The sequence below is a fragment of the Branchiostoma lanceolatum genome, chromosome 6 (genome assembly GCF_035083965.1).
Source record: "Branchiostoma lanceolatum isolate klBraLanc5 chromosome 6, klBraLanc5.hap2, whole genome shotgun sequence".
Lineage (NCBI taxonomy): Eukaryota > Metazoa > Chordata > Leptocardii > Amphioxiformes > Branchiostomatidae > Branchiostoma > Branchiostoma lanceolatum.
In genome coordinates, this window is record NC_089727.1 from 687,501 (window position 1) to 708,892 (window position 21,392).

Below are 21,392 nucleotides of genomic sequence, written 5' to 3' on the forward strand. Positions count from 1 at the left end.
TCTTCTTCTTTTTCTTGACGACGACCGAGCTCTCTGACGACGAGCTGTCTTCATCACTGCTCGTCTTCTTCTTCTGTTTCTTCTCCTTCTTCTTCTCTTTCTTCTTCTTCTTGATAAGAGCCTCGCTCTCGGACGCCGACCCGTCCTCATCACTGCCCGACTCCCGGTCCCCTCCCTCCTCCTTCTCAGCATCGCCGCTCTTCTGAGGGGCGAAGGACACCGGTCAGACTCTCTATTTAAGATAAGGACATTCGCATGAAAGCTCATCTGTGTTGGTAGAGGAGTACTTACTGGAAAATTTTCAACTTTGATCTAACACCAAAAGTTGAACTCATCATGAATTTTCGGTTGGATCGAACATCTGAGGTCCAACCGAAAATTCAGTTCAACTTTTGGTGTTAGATCAAAGTTGAAAATTTTCCAGTAAGATAAGGACATGTTGAATTGGAAAAAGAAGCACAATAAATAAGTAAGAATTTATCATTAGTATGTAGACTCGAGTAGCTACGTGCTATATTTGACCCATTGTCTGTCCGTCCTTTTGATGTTACATGTACTTGCAAATAGCCATCGGGCAAGACCTTCCAATACAACTTCTATGTGGATGACATCTGCACGCACTATATTGATATTGCAACAAAATTTTTATATGGATGACATCTGTGCGCGCATAACTTTTCGTCCGTTTCCAAAAACAAAACGTTTTGTCGTTATGTCGGTATGTCCAGTACCCATAACCTCCAATTCAAACATTTTCCATACGGCGGAAGAATAAGACATCACATCCAGTTTCAAACAGTGCTGACATTTTATTTCCTGATGACGTCATGTGAAAATTTAAGATTTTGACCAAATTTGGGAGTCTATACTCTACACTTTCTCTCACATTTTCCAAGAAAAGAACTTCTAAAAGAGATTGGGTACAACAGACATTGGGTGGATGCCTATATTAGTGACCTTTGCCCTTTTCCCGCTCCGCTTGCACGTGATGAGGATGATGATGACCCACAGCAGGGTGATGATGACGCAACTCGCGGCTGACAGGGCCCACACGTTACGCGCGCCCCCTGGCGACCCCTTGTGCTTCAGCCACGACACGAACTCCTGGTTCTTGTCTCCCGCGCTCAGCGCGATCTGTGGCGGGGAAAATGTGACCTCCGTTTAACAATATAGATTCCCCAGGGTGGGAGGGAGGGAGAGAGGGAGGGAAGATGGGGAGAGAGTGTGAAGGAGAGAGAGGCGGAGAGGGAAATAGTGAGGACATTAGAAGGAGAGATCGATGGGGAAGAGATTGAGAGGGAAAGAGAAAGAGAGAGGGAGTGAAGGGATTTCGTATTTCCCGAGAACCATAGTAGAATGGAACTCGTTGTCATCAAGTACTGTAGGAGCTTCATCACTAAGTAGCTTTAAAGAACGGTTGCAGTCAGATATGCAAAGACTAGGTGTAACAGACCGTTCGGTGTAATGTGACCAGCTGCTGCCGCGCCGCGTGCCTGCGAAGCTGGTGTGTTACGCCTGATGGCGGTTATACCGGCTATATAGATACAGATACAGACAGAGAAGGGAGGAGAGAATTGGAGAAAGAAAGCGAGAGGAAAAGAGAGAGAGAGCCTCGGAGAGAGACGGAGAGAGAGACAGACAGAGAGAAAGAGAGAGGGGAAGTTTACTGTGTACAGCGCCGTTACCTCGCTCGATATGACCTCCGTCCCGCCGGGAAAAGCCACCACGCATGCGTACACGCCGGAGTCTTCGGCCTCTAGTGCCTTGATGTGCAGAGTGTGGGTGTCGTCAACACGCATGCGCGCATCGAATTGCTCTCCCACTTCATTCTTGCCCTTCAACCATCTGGAACGGAGGATGGAAGTCTTGCAGAATTAAGAAGAAAACATCACACCAAATAGGAAAATAAGCCTCACAGGCCGAGGAAAATAAATATTGTGTTTCCGATCACCATCCTAAAAAGAATCGGTCGGTAGGTAGGGATACTTTCGTTAGATTTCGACTGAAATGATCCAACAAACACAATGTAGAATTTGACTGCATCATAACACACGTACTCTCATTATCATATTGTAATCATACAGATATACATTTTACATGCGCAGGGATATCAATAAATCAAACAAAGAAGTTTAATGTTTACTGCACATTTTTATATCAACGGAAAACTGGAAACACAGCTTGTATGCTACCGGACAGGATTGCAGTTCTAACTGGAAGCACAGCCTCTTTTCCTAGGCCTAAATCTAAATCTATGTTTCCTCGCCGTACCTGACTGCGGCTGTGGGGACGTACTGCACCATCAGGTCGGCGTTACAGCGCAGGGCCACATCCTTCGTCAGCGGGAAATTCGCCACATAGCGGAACCTACAAGTACAGCAGAAACCTGTTAATTGCATGACTGATAATCTGGGTAGATTTTATGCAATTACATGTAAGTCACAATGGCAAACTCGTTATCGACACAAACACAAGGCGCAACCTAAGTGAAACAAGTTGGCACCATCTTACCAAGCCCATCTAGGTAGAACAAATTGAAGTACCGACAGAAATAATGTTTCCCGCGTACTGCCAAAGACTGGAATGACCTCCGCATGGACGTCACCGTGTGTTCTACCCTGGACAGTTTTAAGATTCAAATATGACTCACGTAAATTTCCAAGCAGATCTATCGGTGGCAAAGACCTATCCTACTGGCTTAAGACTCCTTTTGCCATTTGGATACGGTCTTTGCTTGGAGATCAGAATCAAGTATCTGGTGGCAGAACCAGCTTTCTCAGACAGAATACTCCACACATGTACAGGGAACAGAATCTTCAGAATACTGAAGGCTGTCGCCTCAAAAGAAATAAGAAGAAGGCACCTGTCCAACTGCTTCAGTTCGCCGGCGGTAAACCGCGCGATGCAGAGAAGACACAACAGCTCCGTCCAACCCCCGGCCATGTTTCCTACACGTAACTAACTAACTGGGTAGACAGGATGAAACATTTGGAGTGACCTTGTGTGTTCTATAGAACACCATTGTTCTGCGCGTTCTATGGAACGATATTTCTATTGGAAGCGTGCATTCCATGGAAGACGTGTGAGTTCAGTTCAGTTCATCCTCTGTGAGGTGACACAGATGACGCCACAGGTCCCTGTCGAGCATGACAGAGCGGAGTTTATCGTCTTGAAGACTCACGTCCTCTTCTATCGCCTTCATAGGGATATAGGATAGGCAGGGACAACTTTCCCAGGACAATGAACCTGTGTTTTATTTTGTGTGTGTGCCACATGGTCAGTGGAAGATTATGGAACCAGAGTTGAACTGTTTCAATATCACTTGCACACCTCGAGGTGCTGGATATGTCCTTGGTTCTGAAAGTTAGATTTTTGCTAGCGCGACCACCATTCTGTGACTGCTAAATCTGTGTGTTGTTCTGTGTGTGTATGTGTGTGTGTGTGTGCGTGTGTGTGTGTGTGTGTGTGTGTGTGTAGCTTATATGTTTATTTATTTACATGTAGTTATTTATTTGTTCAGCTGCGTACAATGTACAACAGCCAAGACTGCCCGACTAGCTACTGCTATTACAAGGGGCCAGCCTTGCTGCAAAAGTACATGATAAAATACAATAGTTACAGCTTACATGTTCCTATACCGTTCCAGGAGAGTGGGGCGCGCCGACCGCCAGCGCCGCCACCATCCTGGGCCTGCTCGCCGCCATGATGGTCACCTCCATCGAGTCCGTGGGCGACTACTACGCATGCGCCCGGATCTCACAGATCCCGCCGCCGCCAAACCACGCGATAAACCGCGGGATCGGGATCGAGGGTCTGACGACTTTCCTGGCAGCCGCCTGGGGGTCGCCTGTAGGAACCACGTCTTTCAGCCAGAACATCGGAGCCATAGGGATCACTAAGGTACAGAACATGGGCATCACTAAGGTACAGAACATAGGAGCCATAGGGATCACTAAGGTACAGAACATAGGAGCCATAGGGATCACTAAGGTAACGTTACAGAACATCGGAGCCATAGGGATCACTGAGGTAACGTTACAGAACATCGGAGCCATAGGGATCACCCAGGTAACGTTACAGAACATCGGAGCCATAGGGATCACTAAGGTACAGACCATGGGCATCACTAAGGTACAGAACATAGGAGCCATAGGCATCACTAAGGTACAGAACATAGGAGCCATAGGGATCACTAAGGTAACGTTACAGAACATCGGAGCCATAGGGATCACTGAGGTAACGTTACAGAACATCGGAGCCATAGGGATCACCCAGGTAACGTTACAGAACATCGGAGCCATAGGGATCACTAAGGTACAGACCATGGGCATCACTAAGGTACAGAACATAGGAGCCATAGGGATCACTAAGGTACAGAACATAGGAGCCATAGGGATCACTAAGGTACAGAACATAGGAGCCATAGGGATCACTAAGGTACAGAACATAGGAGCCATAGGGATCACTAAGGTAACGTTACAGAACATAGGCATCACTACGGTACAGAACATAGGATCCATAGGCATCACTAAGGTAACGTTACAGAACATAGGAGCCATAGGCATCACTAAGGTAACGTTACAGAACATCGGAGCCATAGGGATCACTAAGGTACAGAACATAGGCATCACTAAGGTACAGAACATCGGAACCATAGGCATCACTAAGGTACAGAACATAGAACATAACATTATTTTTCTTCTCTACGGACGTACAATCTACGTGGTGTCTTCACCACTGTAGAAATAGTGTATAGGTTGTTTTGTTTTATTTTCTAATCTGTTTGTCCTGTATGCTTCCCGTCCCCCGCAGGTCGCGAGCCGGCGCGTCGTGCTGTGGTCGGCGCTCATCATGGTCGTGTCGGGAGTCATCTGCAAGTTCAGCGCCATCTTCACGACCATCCCCGACCCCGTGGTGGGAGGCGTGTTCGCGGTCGTGTTCGGTATGGTGTCGGCGGTCGGCATGTCCAGTTTACAGGTAAGGGCACTGCAGCGCGTGTCTTACGACTAGTTCACGACAAGATCACGACAAGTTCACAACCATTCCCGACCCGGTCGTAGGAGGAGTGTTGGCGGTTGTGTTCGGCATGGTGTCGGCAGTCGGGATGTCAAGCTTACAGGTAAGGGCACTGTCACGTATGTCGTGCGACTAATTCACGACAACCTCACGACCATTCCCGACCCCGTAGTGTCGACAGTCGGCATGTCTAGTTAACAGTTAAGGTCACTATAGCCGGAGTCTTTGGACATTCGTGGACATGTGTCGTAAGAAATCTAACATGATGTTGGCAGCTGGTATGTCAAGCTTACAGGTAAAGCATCTTTAGCCTTTGGTAGGCCCCGTCGCATTGGTCGTAGGCCAGGCAAACGACGGAATATTAAAGACGTTCTCACGGCAGTCGTGGTAGTGCCGTACAAAATTCAACTGTGTTGTGACGGAACAAGGTTGCCATAGGTCCTTGTCGGCAGTCAGTCTTAGCCTCGCTAAAATCGCAGGACAGAGAATCGCAAGACATGCATTTGTTGCGGCTTATGGATAAGGAAGAGGGAAGGATAAATGTAAAAAAGGAGCTGTAAAAATACCAGGGCTCGCCCGGGAATTGAACCCGGGACCTCTCGCACCCTAAGCGAGAATCATGCCACTAGACCAGCGAGCCAGATGTACGTTTAAGTCGGTTCTTCAGCTTTGAGACCTGATTGGACACACTTGACCGCCAGAGCTAAATAGGTAATAACGAAGATAAGAACAAGTGGGCTCCATGTGCTTAAGCTATATGAGTATATTTAGATGCTATGAAAAGTGAAATTGAATAAAGAAATGAAAGAATGCACAGGATGCAAAATACAACCAAACAGATGTTCTAATGTCAGGACAACGCATTCCCTACAATCTACAGTTAGCTATGTCAAAGAGGTTAAATATATTTAACCTCCTTGGCTATGTGTATATGAATATAGGGAGAAGAAGGTCTTCCAGAACAAGGCGACCTAAGCACCTCCGGATGAAAGAATGATAATAAAAGATTTCCCATTATTATACTGTGATCTATAATTTGTCTTTATTCATTCATTCATTCACTCACTCACTCACTCACTCGTTCATTCATCAGTCATTCCTTCCTTCCTTCCCTCCCCTCCAGTTCGTAGACCTGAACTCGTCCCGTAACCTGTTGATCCTGGGCTTCTCGCTGTACTGCATCATTCATTCATCCATTCATCAACCCATTCACTCACTCACTCACTCACTCGCTCATTCACTCACACTGTCGTTCATTTATCATTCCTTCCTCCCATCCCTCCAGTTCGTAGACCTGAACTCGTCCCGTAACCTGGTGATCCTGGGCTTCTCGCTGTTCTGCATCATTCATTCATTCATTCATTCATCCATCGACACATTCACTCACTCATTCCTTCCTTCCTTCCCTCCCCCAGTTCGTAGACCTGAACTCGTCCCGTAACCTGCTGATCCTGGGGTTCTCGCTGTTCCACATCATTCATTCATTCATTCATTCATTCATTCATTCATTCATTCATTCATTCATTCATCCATCGACACATTCACTCACTCATTCATTAGTCATTCCTTCCTTCCTTCCCTCCCCCAGTTCGTAGACCTGAACTCGTCCCGTAACCTGCTGATCCTGGGCTTCTCGCTGTTCTGCGGCTTGATGATCCCCGGCTGGATGGCGGAGAACCCCGGCGCCATCAGGACAGGTACGGGACTTACGGTTATTAACCCTGCGGATTCCTTTTACTACAACCCTGTCTATAATTTATTACACCATTTCGTTGGCGTAAGCTGGCATGCTGCTCCGAAGTCACTCAAGAGAAACTTTTAGAGTTTGTTTATCAAGGTTGGATGAGACTGATTCGTCGTAAACTGTACTACTACGAACAGTCTACTACGAACAGACACAACGAACATGCCAACTCTCGGACAGCCTTGTACCCCTCCCATGGAACACATAGAGATTTCCCCTAATGGTGTCGAAAAAATGCTTCAAGGTCTTAATCCATCTAAAGCATCTGGTCCAGACCAAATACCACCTTGGTTCCTCAAAATGACAGCCACCGAAATAGCACCTGTGCTAACCAATATTTTCCAACACTCGCTAGACACAGGAGAAATTCCCAAAGACTGGAGGGAAGCAAATATATGTGCCATTTTTAAAAAGGGAGATAGAGCGATCCCCAGCAACTACAGACCTGTTTTATTGACCTGTATATCCTGCAAACTACTTGAACACATTATCCACAGCCATGTCATGTAGCACTTAGAAAGTTACAACATTTTGACGGACTATCAACATGGATTCAGAGCAAAGCGATCCACAGAAACACAGCTTATATTAACAGTTCACGACATAGCGGGTGCACTGAACAGTAAAAAACAGGTGGATCTAGCAATACTTGATTTTACTAAAGCCTTCGATAAAGTCCCACATAGTAGACTCATCTCAAAACTGGAGTACTATGGAATTCAAGGCACTACACTAAACTGGTTAAAGGCTTTCTTGACCGATAGGGAACAGACGGTTGTGGTAGAAGGGAAGGCCTCAGCTCCAGTTAGAGTTGCGTCAGGCGTCCCTCAAGGAACTGTTTTGGGACCATTACTCTTTCTCTTGTACATAAATGACTTGCCAGACCAGCTTGATTCAAATGTGAGGTTATTTGCCGACGACTGCCTGTTATATATAGAGTTATCTACACAGAATGATTCACAACTCCTGCAAGCAGATCTGAACGCCCTCGAGGAATGGCAAAGCAAATGGCTTATGCAGTTTAATCCTGAAAAATGCTACATCATGCACATAACAAACAAACGGACCCCAGTTGTAACCACCTACCAGTTCTGTGGACAGGCTCTAGCAACAACAAAAAGCCACCCATACCTAGGCGTTACATTAACAGCTGGACTGAAGTGGGGTACCCATATTAACAAAGTAACAACTAAGGCTAAGCAGACATTGGGAGTGATCAAACGTAATTTGTGGGCATGCCCAGCAAAGGTAAAATCACTTGCATACACGTCTCTAGTAAGACCAAACCTTGAATATGCTGCAACAGTATGGGATCCATACACAAAGAAAGACAAGGATAAACTGGAGAGGGTGCAGAACCAAGCTGCCAGGTTCTGCATGAACAACTATGACAGGGGTGCTAGTGTCACTAAAATGAAAGCAGATCTACAGTGGAAGTCACTTGAAGACAGAAGAAAAATATCCAGGCTTTGCATGATGTACAAAATGACTAATAAACTTGTGGATGTACCGACTGATAATTATCTAATACCAGCCCAGAAAAGGACAAGAAATAGTCATGCCTTTAAGTACCAGAGTTATAAACCAAGGATTGATGTGTTCAAAAATTCGTTTTTCCCGAGAACCATAGTAGAATGGAACTCGTTGTCATCAGATGCTGTAGGAACACCTTCACTAAATAGCTTCAAAGAACGATTGCAGTCAGATGAGCAAAAGTTAGGTGTGACAGGCCGTTCAGTGTAATATAACCAGCTGCTGCCGCGCCGCGTGCCTGCGAAGCTGGTGTGTTACGCCGAAGGGCGGTTATACCGGCTATACAGATACAGATACTAAACAGGAAGTTCCGAAGTTGATCCTAACAGGTCAACTTGAGGGCCAGCACACACGTCTGTTGGTGGTTATCTATTTGTTTCGTGTAGCTCAGAAGTTGACCAGATCCTGACGGTCCTCCTCAGCACACACGTTTGTTGTTGTTTATCTGTTTATTTGTCTGCCGTGCACAGGTAGCTCCGAAGTTGACCAGATCCTAACGGTGATCCTGAGTACACACATGTTCATCGGAGGTTTTATCGGATTCACGTTGGATAACACCATTCCAGGTAAGGGGGGGGGGGTCTAAAGTAGAGGTACGCGTGCAAACAACCCGCCATCAAAAATTTACTATCAAGTACAATGACAATGACGGCTTTGTTGGACGACGTTACAACACGATAAGGTTTGGTACAACTTGCCACAAAATGCCCGTTTCTACCCTTATCAAATAAGGAAATAAATCTTACATTTACGATGATCCTTTTGCCATTTTTGTTCCTAATAACGGTGATTGCTGAATATTTTTCATTTCTAAAAAAATAGTAGGGTTCCACACAAATATAGGTTTTAGTTTGAAACTGCGTCAGTTAATTCGGGCGTGACAATGACCTTCATCCTTCCCGGCAGGCACCCGGGAGGAGCGCGGGCTGCTCCAGTATGACGTCACCAGCGATACCCCGGATGTTGACCTTCACTACGGGTTTCCGTGCGGGAATGACCTTCTGGACAGACTGACCTTCACCAGACACGTGCCCTTCTGTCCGACCTTCAGCCCGACCTTGAACCCCTGCTGTAGAAAACGGAACAACCCGGAAGGTGGCGAAGTAGAAATGGACGATCGAGTTTAAGAACTTTCAGAAGATTTGGAGTTTGACGTTATTAGAAAACTGTTCAGGATGGAGACTGGAGAGAGAGAGGGGCAAATCACTATCATATTTCTTACTCAACGAGTTGAAGCATAAAGGGAAAAAATGTAACAGTTGAGTTTCCGATGACCCGACGGATCCTAGCAAAAACCTGCGAGCCTTCTTTGGGTCGACCGATGGCAAGGGACGAACATAACATTTTCGGTCTGACGTCTGATACATAAAACAGACTTCCTGTATTTCACTCTCTGTCAAATACTAGAATAAAGCTTAGAACAGGTGATGTAAGACTGTGCAGGCAACATTGTACTTCTTTGTTAATAGACTTATGCTTGCAATTGTACTATGCATATCTGTATAATTATGATATGATGAAAATATACCAGTGTCGTGATGCAGTTCTTTTTTTTTATTGGCCAACCGCATTTGTTGGATCACTTCAGCCAAAACCTAAAAAAAAGAGAGAATCCCTACCTACTAGTACAGACAATTATCAGAAACGTTATCAGAAACACAACATCTGTCTTTCTCGGGCTAACATTAGGTAGTAAATTCTAAATCACTGTGCAACTTGATAATGTAAGTAATCAAAGAAAAGGTAATCAGTAAGAAAAACAAAATCTTCGATCAGAAATCTACTTCACTGCTATTATCAATCCTAGAGGACAAGAGAAAAGTAAAATTGAAAACAAACTTGTAAACAATAAGTTTTTGAACCAACCCAACACTATACATGTTGATAATTATTATCACCATAGTATAGTTTAGTATAGCAACAAGTGTTTATAAACTAATTAAGAAGAACATTTTTATCACTATAGTGTAGTAACAAGTGTTGATAACTAACTACAACATAACTATAGCATGTAACAACTGTTTATAACTTAAAACTATAACATTATTATCACTATAGTATAGTAAAGCAACAAGTGTTGATAAACTAAGTAGAACATTTTTATCACTATAGTGTAGTAAACAAGTGTTGATAACTAGCTACAACACCTCTATTGCTATAGTATCAACAACTGTCTATAACTTAAACTATAGCATTGTTACCACTATAGCAACAAGAAACAAAACTAGAAAGATTGATGCTGCATGAGATACAGAATGGACTCTGAATCTTATTCCAACTTCAAGGAAATGTTGAACGAACAAAAACAAAGGAAGCCGACTTTGGAGTCCCTTCTTATGTGAGACCATGTACATGTATGATAAGTCTTTCTCTCCATCCAGTCAACTTAACTTCTCTCAGTAAGGTCAATACAAGTACCTAAAGCTTAAGTAGACTCAATGGTATGCATGGAAGTATGGTCATAACACTTCCTCATAACACTTCCTCTCTACTTTGCACATCTACCATATCAAACTACAGAGAACAAACTTAACTTCACCGACATTGTACCTCAAATAGAGAGCGCTTAATGAACCTGAAAAATCTCTGCTGCTTTTCTAAATTGAAGGTTATCTTATAGTTATACATTTATAAATGTTTCTTCACTCACTCCTAACGACCAGCCTGGAAGATAATTTACTCTTGAGTCAGCATGTGTCATTTTAGACTACGTCGCTCACTGAACTGTTTGCTGCACTCCTCACATCTTTACGGTTTCTCAACAGTGTGAGTCTGCATGTGTCTCTTTAGATGACCCAGCTGACTGAACTGTTTACTGCACTCCTCACATCTGTAGGGTTTCTCACCTGTGTGAGTTTGCATGTGTTTGCTAAGGTTACCCAGCTGACTGAACTGCCTGCTGCACTCATCACACCTGTAGGGTTTTCCCCTGTATGAGTCCGCATGTGAGACTTCAAATGACCCAGCTGACTGAACTGCCTGCTACACTCCTCACACTTGTAGGGTTTCTCCCCAGTGTGAGTCCGCATGTGTCTCTTCAGATGACCCAGCTCACTGAACTGCCTGCTGCACTCCTCACATCTGTAGGGTTTCTCACCTGTGTGAGTCTGCTTGTGCGTTTTCAGATGACCCAGTCGACCGAACTCTTTACCACACTCTTCACACGTGAAGGGTTTTTCCCCTGTATGAGTTTGCATGTGTGTCTTCAGATGACCCAGCTGACTGAACTGTTTGCCGCACTCATCACACCTGTAGGGTTTCTCGCCAGTGTGAGTTTGCATGTGTGTCTTCAAATGACCCAGCTGACTGAACTGCCTGCTGCACTCCTCACACCAGTAGGGCTTCTCACCTGTGTGAGTCCGCATGTGTTTCTTCAGATGACCCAGCTCACTGAACTGCCTGCTGCACTCCTCACATCTGTAGGGTTTCTCCCCGGTGTGAGACCGCATGTGAGACTTCAGATGACTCGGTCGACTGAACTGTTTGCTGCACTCCTCACATCGGTACGGTTTCTCACCAGGCACTTTGCCTACAACCTTTTCCTCTGCTCTTTCGTAGTCAGTGACTAGTCACCCCGGCTTTTGCCATTCGATGCCATACTTGCACTAGCTGAAGACACTGCTGCAATAAGGACACGAACAACAAGATATCAGAGATAGCAGACTTCACCCCCTCAGGCAGAACATACAGAGACTGCGGTGCTGAATTCACCAGCGTACAGGCAGACAAGACAAAAACGACACTTCACTACATTATGAGAATTATCTATTTTGGCAAGGTTTTTATTACTGGCGCCTACTCTAATGTAGTAAATGTTTGAAAAAAAAAAGCCACCTCAAAGTTCCAAGTCTGCATGTGATCATGTGATGCGCTGTGGTCTAGGCCAAAGTTCAAGATCCCGCTGATGCACAATATTAAAGGTCGTCCACGATTCCGCCGAAAACACATGAGCAAGCTCAAAGGTGAAGGCCCCTGACTTGTATGGGTTTGGGAGGTTAGAGATGGCCATGGGCTTTCGTGTTGTCGTTTTGGGCTTTCGTACTTCCCAATAACTGCCTTGTTTTCAAATAAGTTAAAATGTGTTCAGCCTCTTGTAAAGATTAAGTGTACGAGAGCAGAACGTTGCAAAAACGCCTTGAAAAAAATTATGTTACTTCCCCCAAACCCAGATTGAACCCTGGCTTAACCAACGTTACGGCCCGTTACGTATACATTTCTACAGCAATCTCACGAAAATGGGATCTTCCTTCTACAGCACATATCGTGTTCTTCGGTCAACTTTAACTACGTCTACATTTTTGGCGATTACTGAGCCGTAAAGTTCACAAAACCAAACAAACTATGCATCAAATTGGTCCTTATGGTGTCTTTTTCAACCTGCCCAAAGGATGACCAGCCAGATTTTACAAATTGTGCACATTTTTTACGAAAGAAAACTTTCTCACCTCTCCGGTCCACTCCGCCACTGCTGAAAATGTCTGCCGTGTCTCGTGGATGATTCCGCCGATGATACCCTCACTATCTGTAAGTCACTTTCTGGCAGTTCACTGAAATGGGCGTTGGCTACCCTAGCAACACATAGCAACCACCTTTGACCGCAATTTTCACACATTTTCCCAATTGTTCGATAATTACCCCCTCTCCACCTACTGTGAAAACTTTTCAGGTGGGGTGCCGCTGGGCAGGCCAGGCTGCTACCTGGCACCCTGGGGAGTGTGAATGAGCTTCATATATGGCTGTCTGGAAAACCAAGCTAAGATGTGTATTCTAAGAAATCAACAATGGGTTCAATTTTAAAATGTTTTCCCGTATCTACAAACTATTTCTAGCCTCTTTAACTTCTCTTGAAGTTGGGTAGATCCACATTATCGATTGTAAAACTGGCACACACGTCAAATGAATTGATAGATTCACACGGAGAAGTTGTTTTCAACGAATTGAAATACTTGTAGCCAAACATATTAGACATATAAAAGTTGCCAGATTGAACAGGGTTGATTGGCGTTCAAGAGGAGATGGAAACTGCACTTCCCGTTGTGTAAACCTGTAACGTTACGGTCTTGTACCAAACAGAATTCAAAAGAATCTTCAAAAATCTTCTGACCATAATTTTCTTAGCAACCGCATCTGTATGTATGTTGTACTTTAAAACTTTCAGAAAGCATAAAGAGAATGATTGTTTATACGCCACTTATGCTTGAGACCATGTTTGTGCATTGTTTTTAAAACCAAGCCATACTGTGTCTGGCAGGTAAGCCACTGCCAGGTAAAGCTGTGAACAAGCGTGAACAAGCCATTGTTCTGCCCAGGTAGTCTGCTCTCCTACTGTGAGGGTGCTGTGTCAACAACTTGATTGGCCATATTGTTCACAAATCATAACAAAGAGATCACATTTCACATCTGGGGATGCCAAAAGTCCTTATTTTGTAGTCTATTTTTTAATCAAGGTGTGCATGTTCAGATTATGTCATTCAAACTTACAAAAAACATGGATGGAAAGAACACATGTTGCACAATAATCTCTCGTTGAGACCATTGTTGTGGAGGATTCCAGTGCTTAGCTATGCCTTCATGAATATTTCCAATGGCCTATTTTTGTCAAATTTTTTAACATATTATGAAAAATATTTGTTCTGATTATAGTAGTAGACATAGCCTCAACAGGATCTTGTAGAGTGGTCTTCGCTGAATACGTACATACCAAATTTGTCTTAAAAAAGGATGTCTGTGCGATGCACATAGTGTTTAAAGGTAGTTATCTTGTCAAGTGCTTATTATATTAATATTGAGATATGGATGAGGTATATGTGAAGTGAATGTGGTCAGATCGTATCTTACTAATATGCACCACCACAACATGTCAGCAATTCCGGAGATAAACCATCAGGTAAGACGGTACTAGGCATGAAAGTCGGAGCAGGAGTTAATTAGGCTGGGGGCTGAAAAGTGACTTACAGTTAGTGAGCCCGAATAACGCCTTATATGGGTCGGAAAACCCTCCGGAAATGTCCGAATATGGATCGACTAGAGATATCCGAACCGACACGGAAATGTCCGAACGTGGACCGAGTCGAAATCCGACCCGACTCGGAAATGTCCGAATGTGGACCAAGTCGAAATCCGACAAGACTCGGAAATGTCCGAATGTGGACCGAACCTAATCTCCAAGCAGATGTAGAAAACCAAAATCGTAACGTTTCTCAAGACAAGCTCTCACCAAGGAGGTTTTTAATATATACATGTACATAAAACCTCCTTGCTCTAAACGTGGTAAGCAAGCGATTTTTTCGAGCCAGCGGTTACTATCCTTGGGAGGATGGTACACAGGCTTCAATATCTGAACATTGGGATAACAAATACGGTTTTGTATTATATTAAAGCGCTTTCGTAGATTCTAATATGCATATGCATTGTTAAAGGTGAAGGCTCCTGACGACCATTGTCTGATTTGCATACCAACGCCTACACGGGTTTTGTTTACGTTTCATCGGCCTTCACCTTTGGCACTGTACATGCGTACTCGAAAATAGTCGTGGGTGTTTTTTTAGATTGAACAAGGAGGTGGATTGAACATTTAGATTTTGACAGATAGATTATTTTATATTCTCCGCCTAGATTTCCACACTCCCTGCTGGTTGTAAACTACTGGCTGGCTTATTAGAATTTTTTGACGAGAAACAAGAAATTTCTTTCATAATGGAAACTGGAAACTCCGCGGAGTAACGAGAAACAACAAACTGCTCCCGCTGCGCCTCACTATGAATTCCAGCTCCGCAGAGCTCATTCTGTAAACCCCCGTGCCCCCCTCCACAAGGCGTGTTGTGGTGGGAAAGAAAGCGAAGTTTTTCGTGATCTTTCGCTTTCTACGAGACTATTTCGGTTTAGATCATCGGGATCGACCCCTGCATACCTCCCAGGTACGTACGAAGAGCTTTTCCACACCATCGATTTTGTTAACGTTTTGTCTCACCAAGGAGGTTTCTCTCACCAAGGACATGGTCTCACGAAACACCAACGTGTGTGACACTTTGACAAGTTTTGTACGGCACAAAAAACAACGCCGCCTTCTTGTAAACAAGTTTCTTTCTGCAGAAACCTTAGATCGAGTGTATCTGGAACAACACGCAAACTTTCAACTGTCGTTCTGTTGTGCTGCTTTACGTTGGAAGTGCGTTTGAGAAAAAATAATAAGTAGACTCGGTTCCCCAAAAAGGAGAGGGTCAATAAGGGGTTACGGAATCTCAGTCAAGTTTTGAAACTAAGGACGACAACAGCAATGTTGAAATGTTAAACACAAAATTAGATTGCCTTTCTGAAATGGCCGAAGTTGATCGCTACAAAGAAACGAGAATGGAACGTATGAAGTTGTTGAAAAGTAATCTGTAAACCTCTACAGGAGCCTCCCCTCGTGAGTTTCGCGCCCTCACATCTGGTATCCATCATGGCAGAAACCGGAGTCGAGGGGAGATTCACTAACTGTTCGGGTGTTGATGCTGATGTGGTTTTGTTGGTGGGAGAGGGTCAAGGGAAGGTTTAAATAGCAGTTAAGGAGCAGTTTTTTGTGAATGAAAAAATGGCTAATGATAGAACAGTATGGAGCGCTTGTATAAAGAGGCTGACAATTTACAGGCCATTGGAATAAAGGCATCAGGGTTGGGAGAAGAGAAGAAAGGAGTTGGGGGAGGTTCACAAACCGCTATACATCAAATTTTGTGGAATAATTCTGGGTATATTCTGGGTTGGATAACTTTTGATTGAGTTTTTTCATTTCATCAAAAAAATATACATTTTCAGTTTGCTGCCATGAAATTGTAGCAATAGTGATTGTACATTGTACGAGCTATATATGCATATGCCCGTGCCTTGTAAATTACGTATGGGTGTAGGCATCCCCTTGATCTCCGTCTGATCTTGTATGTATTATATGCCCTTCCTTGTTAACACTAGAAGTGTCAATCAGCCTCATTATGCGTCTGCCAAGACTGATATGCAAGACAATAGGGCTTGCTGGAAGACACCATCACACGTACAAGTGTAAGTTTTGCCAACCCCCTTGGTTTTGCCAAGGACTTGGTTTTGCCAAGCTACAATACCTCTTTGGGAATTTACAGCTGCATTTCTCTAATTTTCTCCCTTTTGTCCTCATTCATGACTTCATGACAGCCTTGTGTGAAATATGTACTTGCTTCTTCTCAAGTTTTTACAACACTTTGCTGGCATGACAATGCCATTGTCTTTTGGGTGAGGAATTCTGGATTGTCTGGCCAAGATTCATTCCCCAACTTGATCTCTAAGGAGTCAGTAATGGCGAATTTCGGTGACCAGTTTCTCAAGCATGTTGGCGTTTCAACAAAAGGATTTCTAACACAGCCCAACCTGTTTCCCGACTTCAAGTTTGAGCCAGTAGATGATCATGCGGCCGCTCTGTTGGAGCATGTTGGCATTTCTGCTGACATGTTCTGTTCTCAGCCCGACCCGTTCGACGGACAGACCCACTCATCAGGTCGTTGTGCTGCGCTGGTGTTATGTTTATGACAACGGTACCGCATTCTTTTATGTAGTTTAGGCTTAGCTACAGATCATAGACACATGACAGGGCTTGGTTGAAAAGAGTATGCTTTGTTTTCATGTACATGGTATAACCTGCACTGTTTTTTTGTTTTGTTATGAATATGACTTTGCTTTGTTTTCATGCACATTGTATAACCTGCAATGGTCTATTGATATGACTGCGATTTGTTTTCATGACATTGCATAACCTGCACAATTTCTTATAAATTTTGTTATGAGAAACGTTTTCATACGTTTTCTTTTTGATGCAACGATCTTAAATTTGTTTCTTTATTATTCATATTCAAGTTTATTCTCATGTTAGATTTTTGATGCAACAATCCAAAGTTTCGGTCTTCATTATTCATGTTTCTTTATTATTCATGTTTATTCTTTTGAATAAAGATGTCCAGGAACACTGATTAATTTGCTGTTTTCCCTTTTTGTTAATCTGATAATTGCTTTTATTTGCAAGTAAATGGTGGGCGTCTCCAACTTAGTCAGTGGGCGTCTCCAACTTAGTCAATTTATTCGTTGGTTAGTGCATGGGCGTCTCCAACTTAGTCAATTTATTCGTTGGTTAGTCCACCTCTGGTACCTAAGGGACCTTACTATGTGGATTTAATCACAAGAAATACACGCTCCTGATTGGCTGAGGAAAGAGGGTCATGTTCTAAGATATTACAAGTCTGGCTAATTAATAATAATAGAATATTCGTAAGCTATTTAGTGAGAGATAAAGAGGCCTTGAGCCTAGAGTAGTCAGTCAGTCAGAGAACCAAAGCTGTGCGACGTGCCTGTGGAGTATTTCCTGCCTATCAACCTTCCTGTCCATCTACCGAACTTCTTGGTAAGTGAGTCTGTTAAAAGTACACAACGCAATGTCCGAATGTATGTAATGTGGTAGGAAATTCCCACTGCCGATCGCTGTTCTCGTGACTGTGTAACTTGTACCGTAGTTTGTGTTTACTATTGTGTATGTCAATAAATACAACTGTCGGGACCAGAATTAGTGTCGAACTGAATTACTTAGTAACTTACCGTAACTTACCACAAGGTAACGTAGTGAAAGAGAAAGCCTTAGAGTAAACTGTTAGCCTCCGTTGCAGGCTCTGAACCGGCTTTTTGGGGGGCTAAATAATACACTTTTTGCAGCCAACCCGTAACTATCAGCCAACCCTGTAACTATCTGATAGTTACGGGTTGGCTGCAAAAAGTGTATTATTTAGCCCCCCAAAAAGCCGGTTCAGAGCCTGCAACGGAGGCTAAAACTGTTACAAATTGGTGCCTATTGACCAGGATTCTGGCACCCCGACAAGTTATATTTGTTGCCATTTCCTTATGTACAATACTACCCTGGGAGTCCAGGCACCATAATCGGATCCCCGCACGCGCGCCCAAGCTTTCACGGCCCACCCTCCCGCTGCCCCCCGAAGACTGACCCCGCCCCACTCTCCGCTCAGACCCAAACTCCGCTATCCGATTACTCCGCTATCCGATTACCGTGTATGGCTAGCAGATTTTGGGTTTACAGCGGAGAGTGGGGCGAAGTCGGTCTTCGGGGGACAGCGGGAGGGTGGGCCGGGAAAGCTTGGGCGTGCGCGCGTTGCTTGGTGGCTAGCCGATATACGGTGCCTGGCCCCCAGGGTACAATACCTGTATAGTTGTCAATCTATGCCGAGTTGTATATTCGGGTGTTAGTCAAGGGTTGCACGTGTAGGACCACGCTTTAGGAGTATTGATTCTGTGCGCCTTTGAGACAGAAGGTGACTTGTGAGTTGTCTAGGATAGCCAGGCGTTGATTTGGTATCTTAGAGTCGCGGTCGAGTTGAGCTCCTAGTCTGTTGCATACGTTAGCAGGGGTAAGATCTTCTGGCGCCGCCATTAGAACCAGCTATTGTCGTGGAAAACCCGGAAGATGAAAATCCAGGAGAGGAAGATCCCGAAGAGATTGATAATCAGAACAAGAAGAAAGACCCTCCCGGGGCCTCGGCGCAAGCACCTCGGTCGGTGCCCAAACTGACCGGTAAGTTCTCAGGGGAAGGGTCTGTAGACTGGGAAGAGTTTGAGGACCAGAACGAAAATGAGAGAACGTATGGGGCCTGGGGGGATGCGCTCACCTTAGCCGTAATTCGTAAGCACCTGACTGGGGGGGCCTTGCAAACATTGCGAGGGGCTCCTGTAGCAGATGTAAACAGGCCAGAAAAACTGCTCGAATACCTGAGGGGTATCTATGCCCGCCCGGCAGATCCCACACATTACAAGGCACGGACATATGCATATATAGCTCCTACAATGTACAATCACTAATGCTACAAAATAAACTTAATTATTAAGATCAGATGGCTATAGATTAGAATGGTACTGTCTATCACACCAAGGAGAAATTGATTTTAATCCTTGATCACTGGAGAAAGTGATTGGACAGTATAAGAATGTTTTGGGTGATTTTTTAGAACAGTCCCTTTTTGCACCTTATTGAGAGCAAACTTGGCTATTAGGGATGGTACCGACTTCCGACAAACTTTGACCCAGTGTTGACGTCACACATCAAAAACATAATGTCTACAGCCCAGCTCTCGGATAGCTGATCAAAACAGAGAGTCTGTTGAAAATTCCAGTGAGTGAATTTTTTTCGAGTAGGAGAACAGTATACTGTACTTGTATTTCTCATCACATCCTTGTGTTGTTGTTTCCCTTGTAGGACTCTGTTACCGGCCCTGCTGAAGGCTTCATCTGTTTTCCTGTGTCCTGTTCTGACAGCTGAAGACGGGATTGTTCCAAAGATATCTTGCAGCAGGTAGGTAATTGTAATTGACATTCATTTGAAAGTTCATGATGACATCTGTGTTGGCAGAAGACATTCTGGAACAAATTTGAACCCTAAAGTCTGACACAAAAAATTGGACGTGCCCAAATTTCCTACTGATCAGCTCCAGTCTTTGTCAAGGAATGAGCAATCTATTGCTTCTGTGACATCAAGTTGTGCAGATGGAACATGTGACTTGGTAAGCAGTGGATCATTAGTTACAGAAAGTTCATGGCCAGTAGTGCTGCCAACCCACAAACTATGTTGAGGGGAATTGACATGATAAATTCTTATACGATAGTTGTGACTGTTCAGGCTTCGGGTCATTTCAACTTGCGAAGGATCAGAGGACTGATCAAAAGCTTTTTAGTAGAAACTTTACTTACTGTACGGAAATAGTGTATAAAAATTGTTACATTCATGAAGACCTGTGATAAGATTTTTCATTCTTGACATTGGAAATATGTTAATACATGTACCTGTAACTTTCTTTTCTTTTATGCAGATTTTAGGACTGTTTGTCTATTTTTTTTTACTCTAATAACCTGTAAGGTTTTTATGACCAGCGTGATTTGATCATGTCCAGGATAATCTGATGGTTGCAAAATTTTCATCTTCTTACTCCAGAACTACAGAAACCATGGCAATAAACTGGTCAAAAACCTACAGGTGTGAGGAGTGCAAAAAAGAGTTCACTTGGCTGGGTGATCTGAAGAAACACATACAGACTCATATAGGGGAGCTGGGTAATCTGAAAGCACACACGTGGACTCACACTGGTGACAAACCCAAGGTGTGAGGAATGCAGCATGCAGTTCAGCGAACTAGGTGATTTGAAGAAACACATGAAATTGATAAACCCCCCAGTTTTGATGAATGAGTAGTGAGCTTTGTCATGTAGAAACCAACTTGCAAACTCAGTCAGGGAAGGAACAGTGGTGTTGTGAGGAGTGCAACAGACAGCTCAGGCTAGTGGGAGAATGAGAGTTCTGAGAAAAAACACTGACCAAAACCTACCTACCATTGACTTTTAAAGCTGCATGGAAAGTTTACTTTAGACTTTAGAGTTAGTTTGGTGTCCTTCATAGAAATGTTTTTGTAATGTTGGACTGCACGCAGGAAATCTAGCTTGTACTGTAGCATTCCCTGGCATGTAAATAACATTAACAGTTTTTGCTGATATAGAAGATAGCGGTGGTTCAGAATAAATGTATTTGAAGTGTTTGCTAACCACATGGTACATGTACACAAGTTAAGTTTGTTTTGCTATAGTGTCTAACTTTTGTTGTGTTTTGGTCAGTTGACCATTTTGACGTTTATTTCTCTTATTCTCTGCTGTTAATGTAGAGGTTTTTAGAAAGTTATTTAGTTTACTTTTTCTTGTTTAGGGATTCTTTTTACCATAGATGATAGAATTAGGGTGGTTGAAAATGGATGGCGAAAGGCAAGTGTTGTTTGTATTCTACCTGTATCCAACACATTTTGTAGTAGCAGAACCAACATGTACTTGTTATAGACTTAGATTCTAACATTTAATCTTGGAGTCTATGTACTAATACTAGGTAGGTAGTGGCTTTTGTAAGCTTTGGTTATGTTAACAACATGCATTCGTTTAAGCTGATTTAGTTCATTGAAATAAAGTTGTTTCTTTCAATCTTAGAGATATGTTGTCAATGCTGTTCTAGGGTCATACTTGAAAAATAGATACAAAATGTATTGAAACATTATCAATTCATATTA

General features: G+C 43.6%; 3 protein-coding genes, 1 long non-coding RNA gene and 1 other non-coding gene across 6 annotated transcripts in view; 2 read left to right on the forward strand and 3 right to left on the reverse strand.

The window, feature by feature from the left end:
- LOC136436074 (tyrosine-protein kinase-like otk) overlaps positions 1–3,428 on the reverse strand; it is a 3,605-nt gene extending 177 nt beyond the window's left edge. Inside the window, exons 1-5 of one of the 2 annotated variants that reach the window (XM_066429786.1) lie at positions 2,864–3,428; positions 2,272–2,367; positions 1,686–1,845; positions 958–1,134; positions 1–199 (exon numbers count right to left, since the gene is read on the reverse strand). The exon at positions 1–199 is cut by the window's left edge and continues 177 nt beyond it. In XM_066429786.1, coding sequence (XP_066285883.1) covers positions 1–199; positions 958–1,134; positions 1,686–1,845; positions 2,272–2,367; positions 2,864–2,943 — 712 coding nt within the window. In that variant the 5' untranslated portion in view covers positions 2,944–3,428. Of the gene's footprint in view, positions 203–957; positions 1,135–1,685; positions 1,846–2,271; positions 2,368–2,863 lie in introns of both variants that reach the window. The other variant, XM_066429785.1, reaches the window with a different exon arrangement.
- The window catches only part of LOC136437144 (solute carrier family 23 member 1-like), an 18,691-nt gene extending 8,079 nt beyond the window's left edge, over positions 1–10,612 (forward strand). Inside the window, exons 8-12 of the mRNA XM_066431624.1 lie at positions 3,647–3,900; positions 4,813–4,977; positions 6,605–6,713; positions 8,764–8,859; positions 9,200–10,612. Coding sequence (XP_066287721.1) covers positions 3,647–3,900; positions 4,813–4,977; positions 6,605–6,713; positions 8,764–8,859; positions 9,200–9,420 — 845 coding nt within the window. The 3' untranslated portion in view covers positions 9,421–10,612. The remainder of the gene's footprint in view (positions 1–3,646; positions 3,901–4,812; positions 4,978–6,604; positions 6,714–8,763; positions 8,860–9,199) is intronic.
- On the reverse strand, positions 5,585–5,656 carry Trnap-agg (transfer RNA proline (anticodon AGG)). The gene has a single exon. It is a non-coding gene; the product is annotated as a tRNA-Pro (tRNA).
- On the reverse strand, positions 9,827–11,848 carry LOC136436076 (zinc finger protein 678-like). Its single transcript, XM_066429787.1, has one exon. The coding sequence runs from the start codon at positions 11,740–11,742 to the stop codon at positions 11,080–11,082; it is 663 nt and encodes a 220-aa protein (XP_066285884.1). The 5' UTR covers positions 11,743–11,848; the 3' UTR covers positions 9,827–11,079.
- Positions 11,849–17,521: 5,673 nt separating this feature from the next.
- LOC136436062 (uncharacterized) lies at positions 17,522–21,311 on the forward strand. The gene is made up of 3 exons (XR_010755999.1): positions 17,522–17,693; positions 19,548–19,643; positions 20,280–21,311. It is a non-coding gene; the product is annotated as an uncharacterized lncRNA (long non-coding RNA).
- Positions 21,312–21,392: the final 81 nt, after the last annotated feature.

Bases quoted from the DNA above. Each gene is read 5' to 3' on its own strand.
- LOC136436076 (XM_066429787.1), bottom strand. From the start codon at position 11,742: ATGCGGTCTCACACCGGGGAGAAACCCTACAGATGTGAGGAGTGCAGC.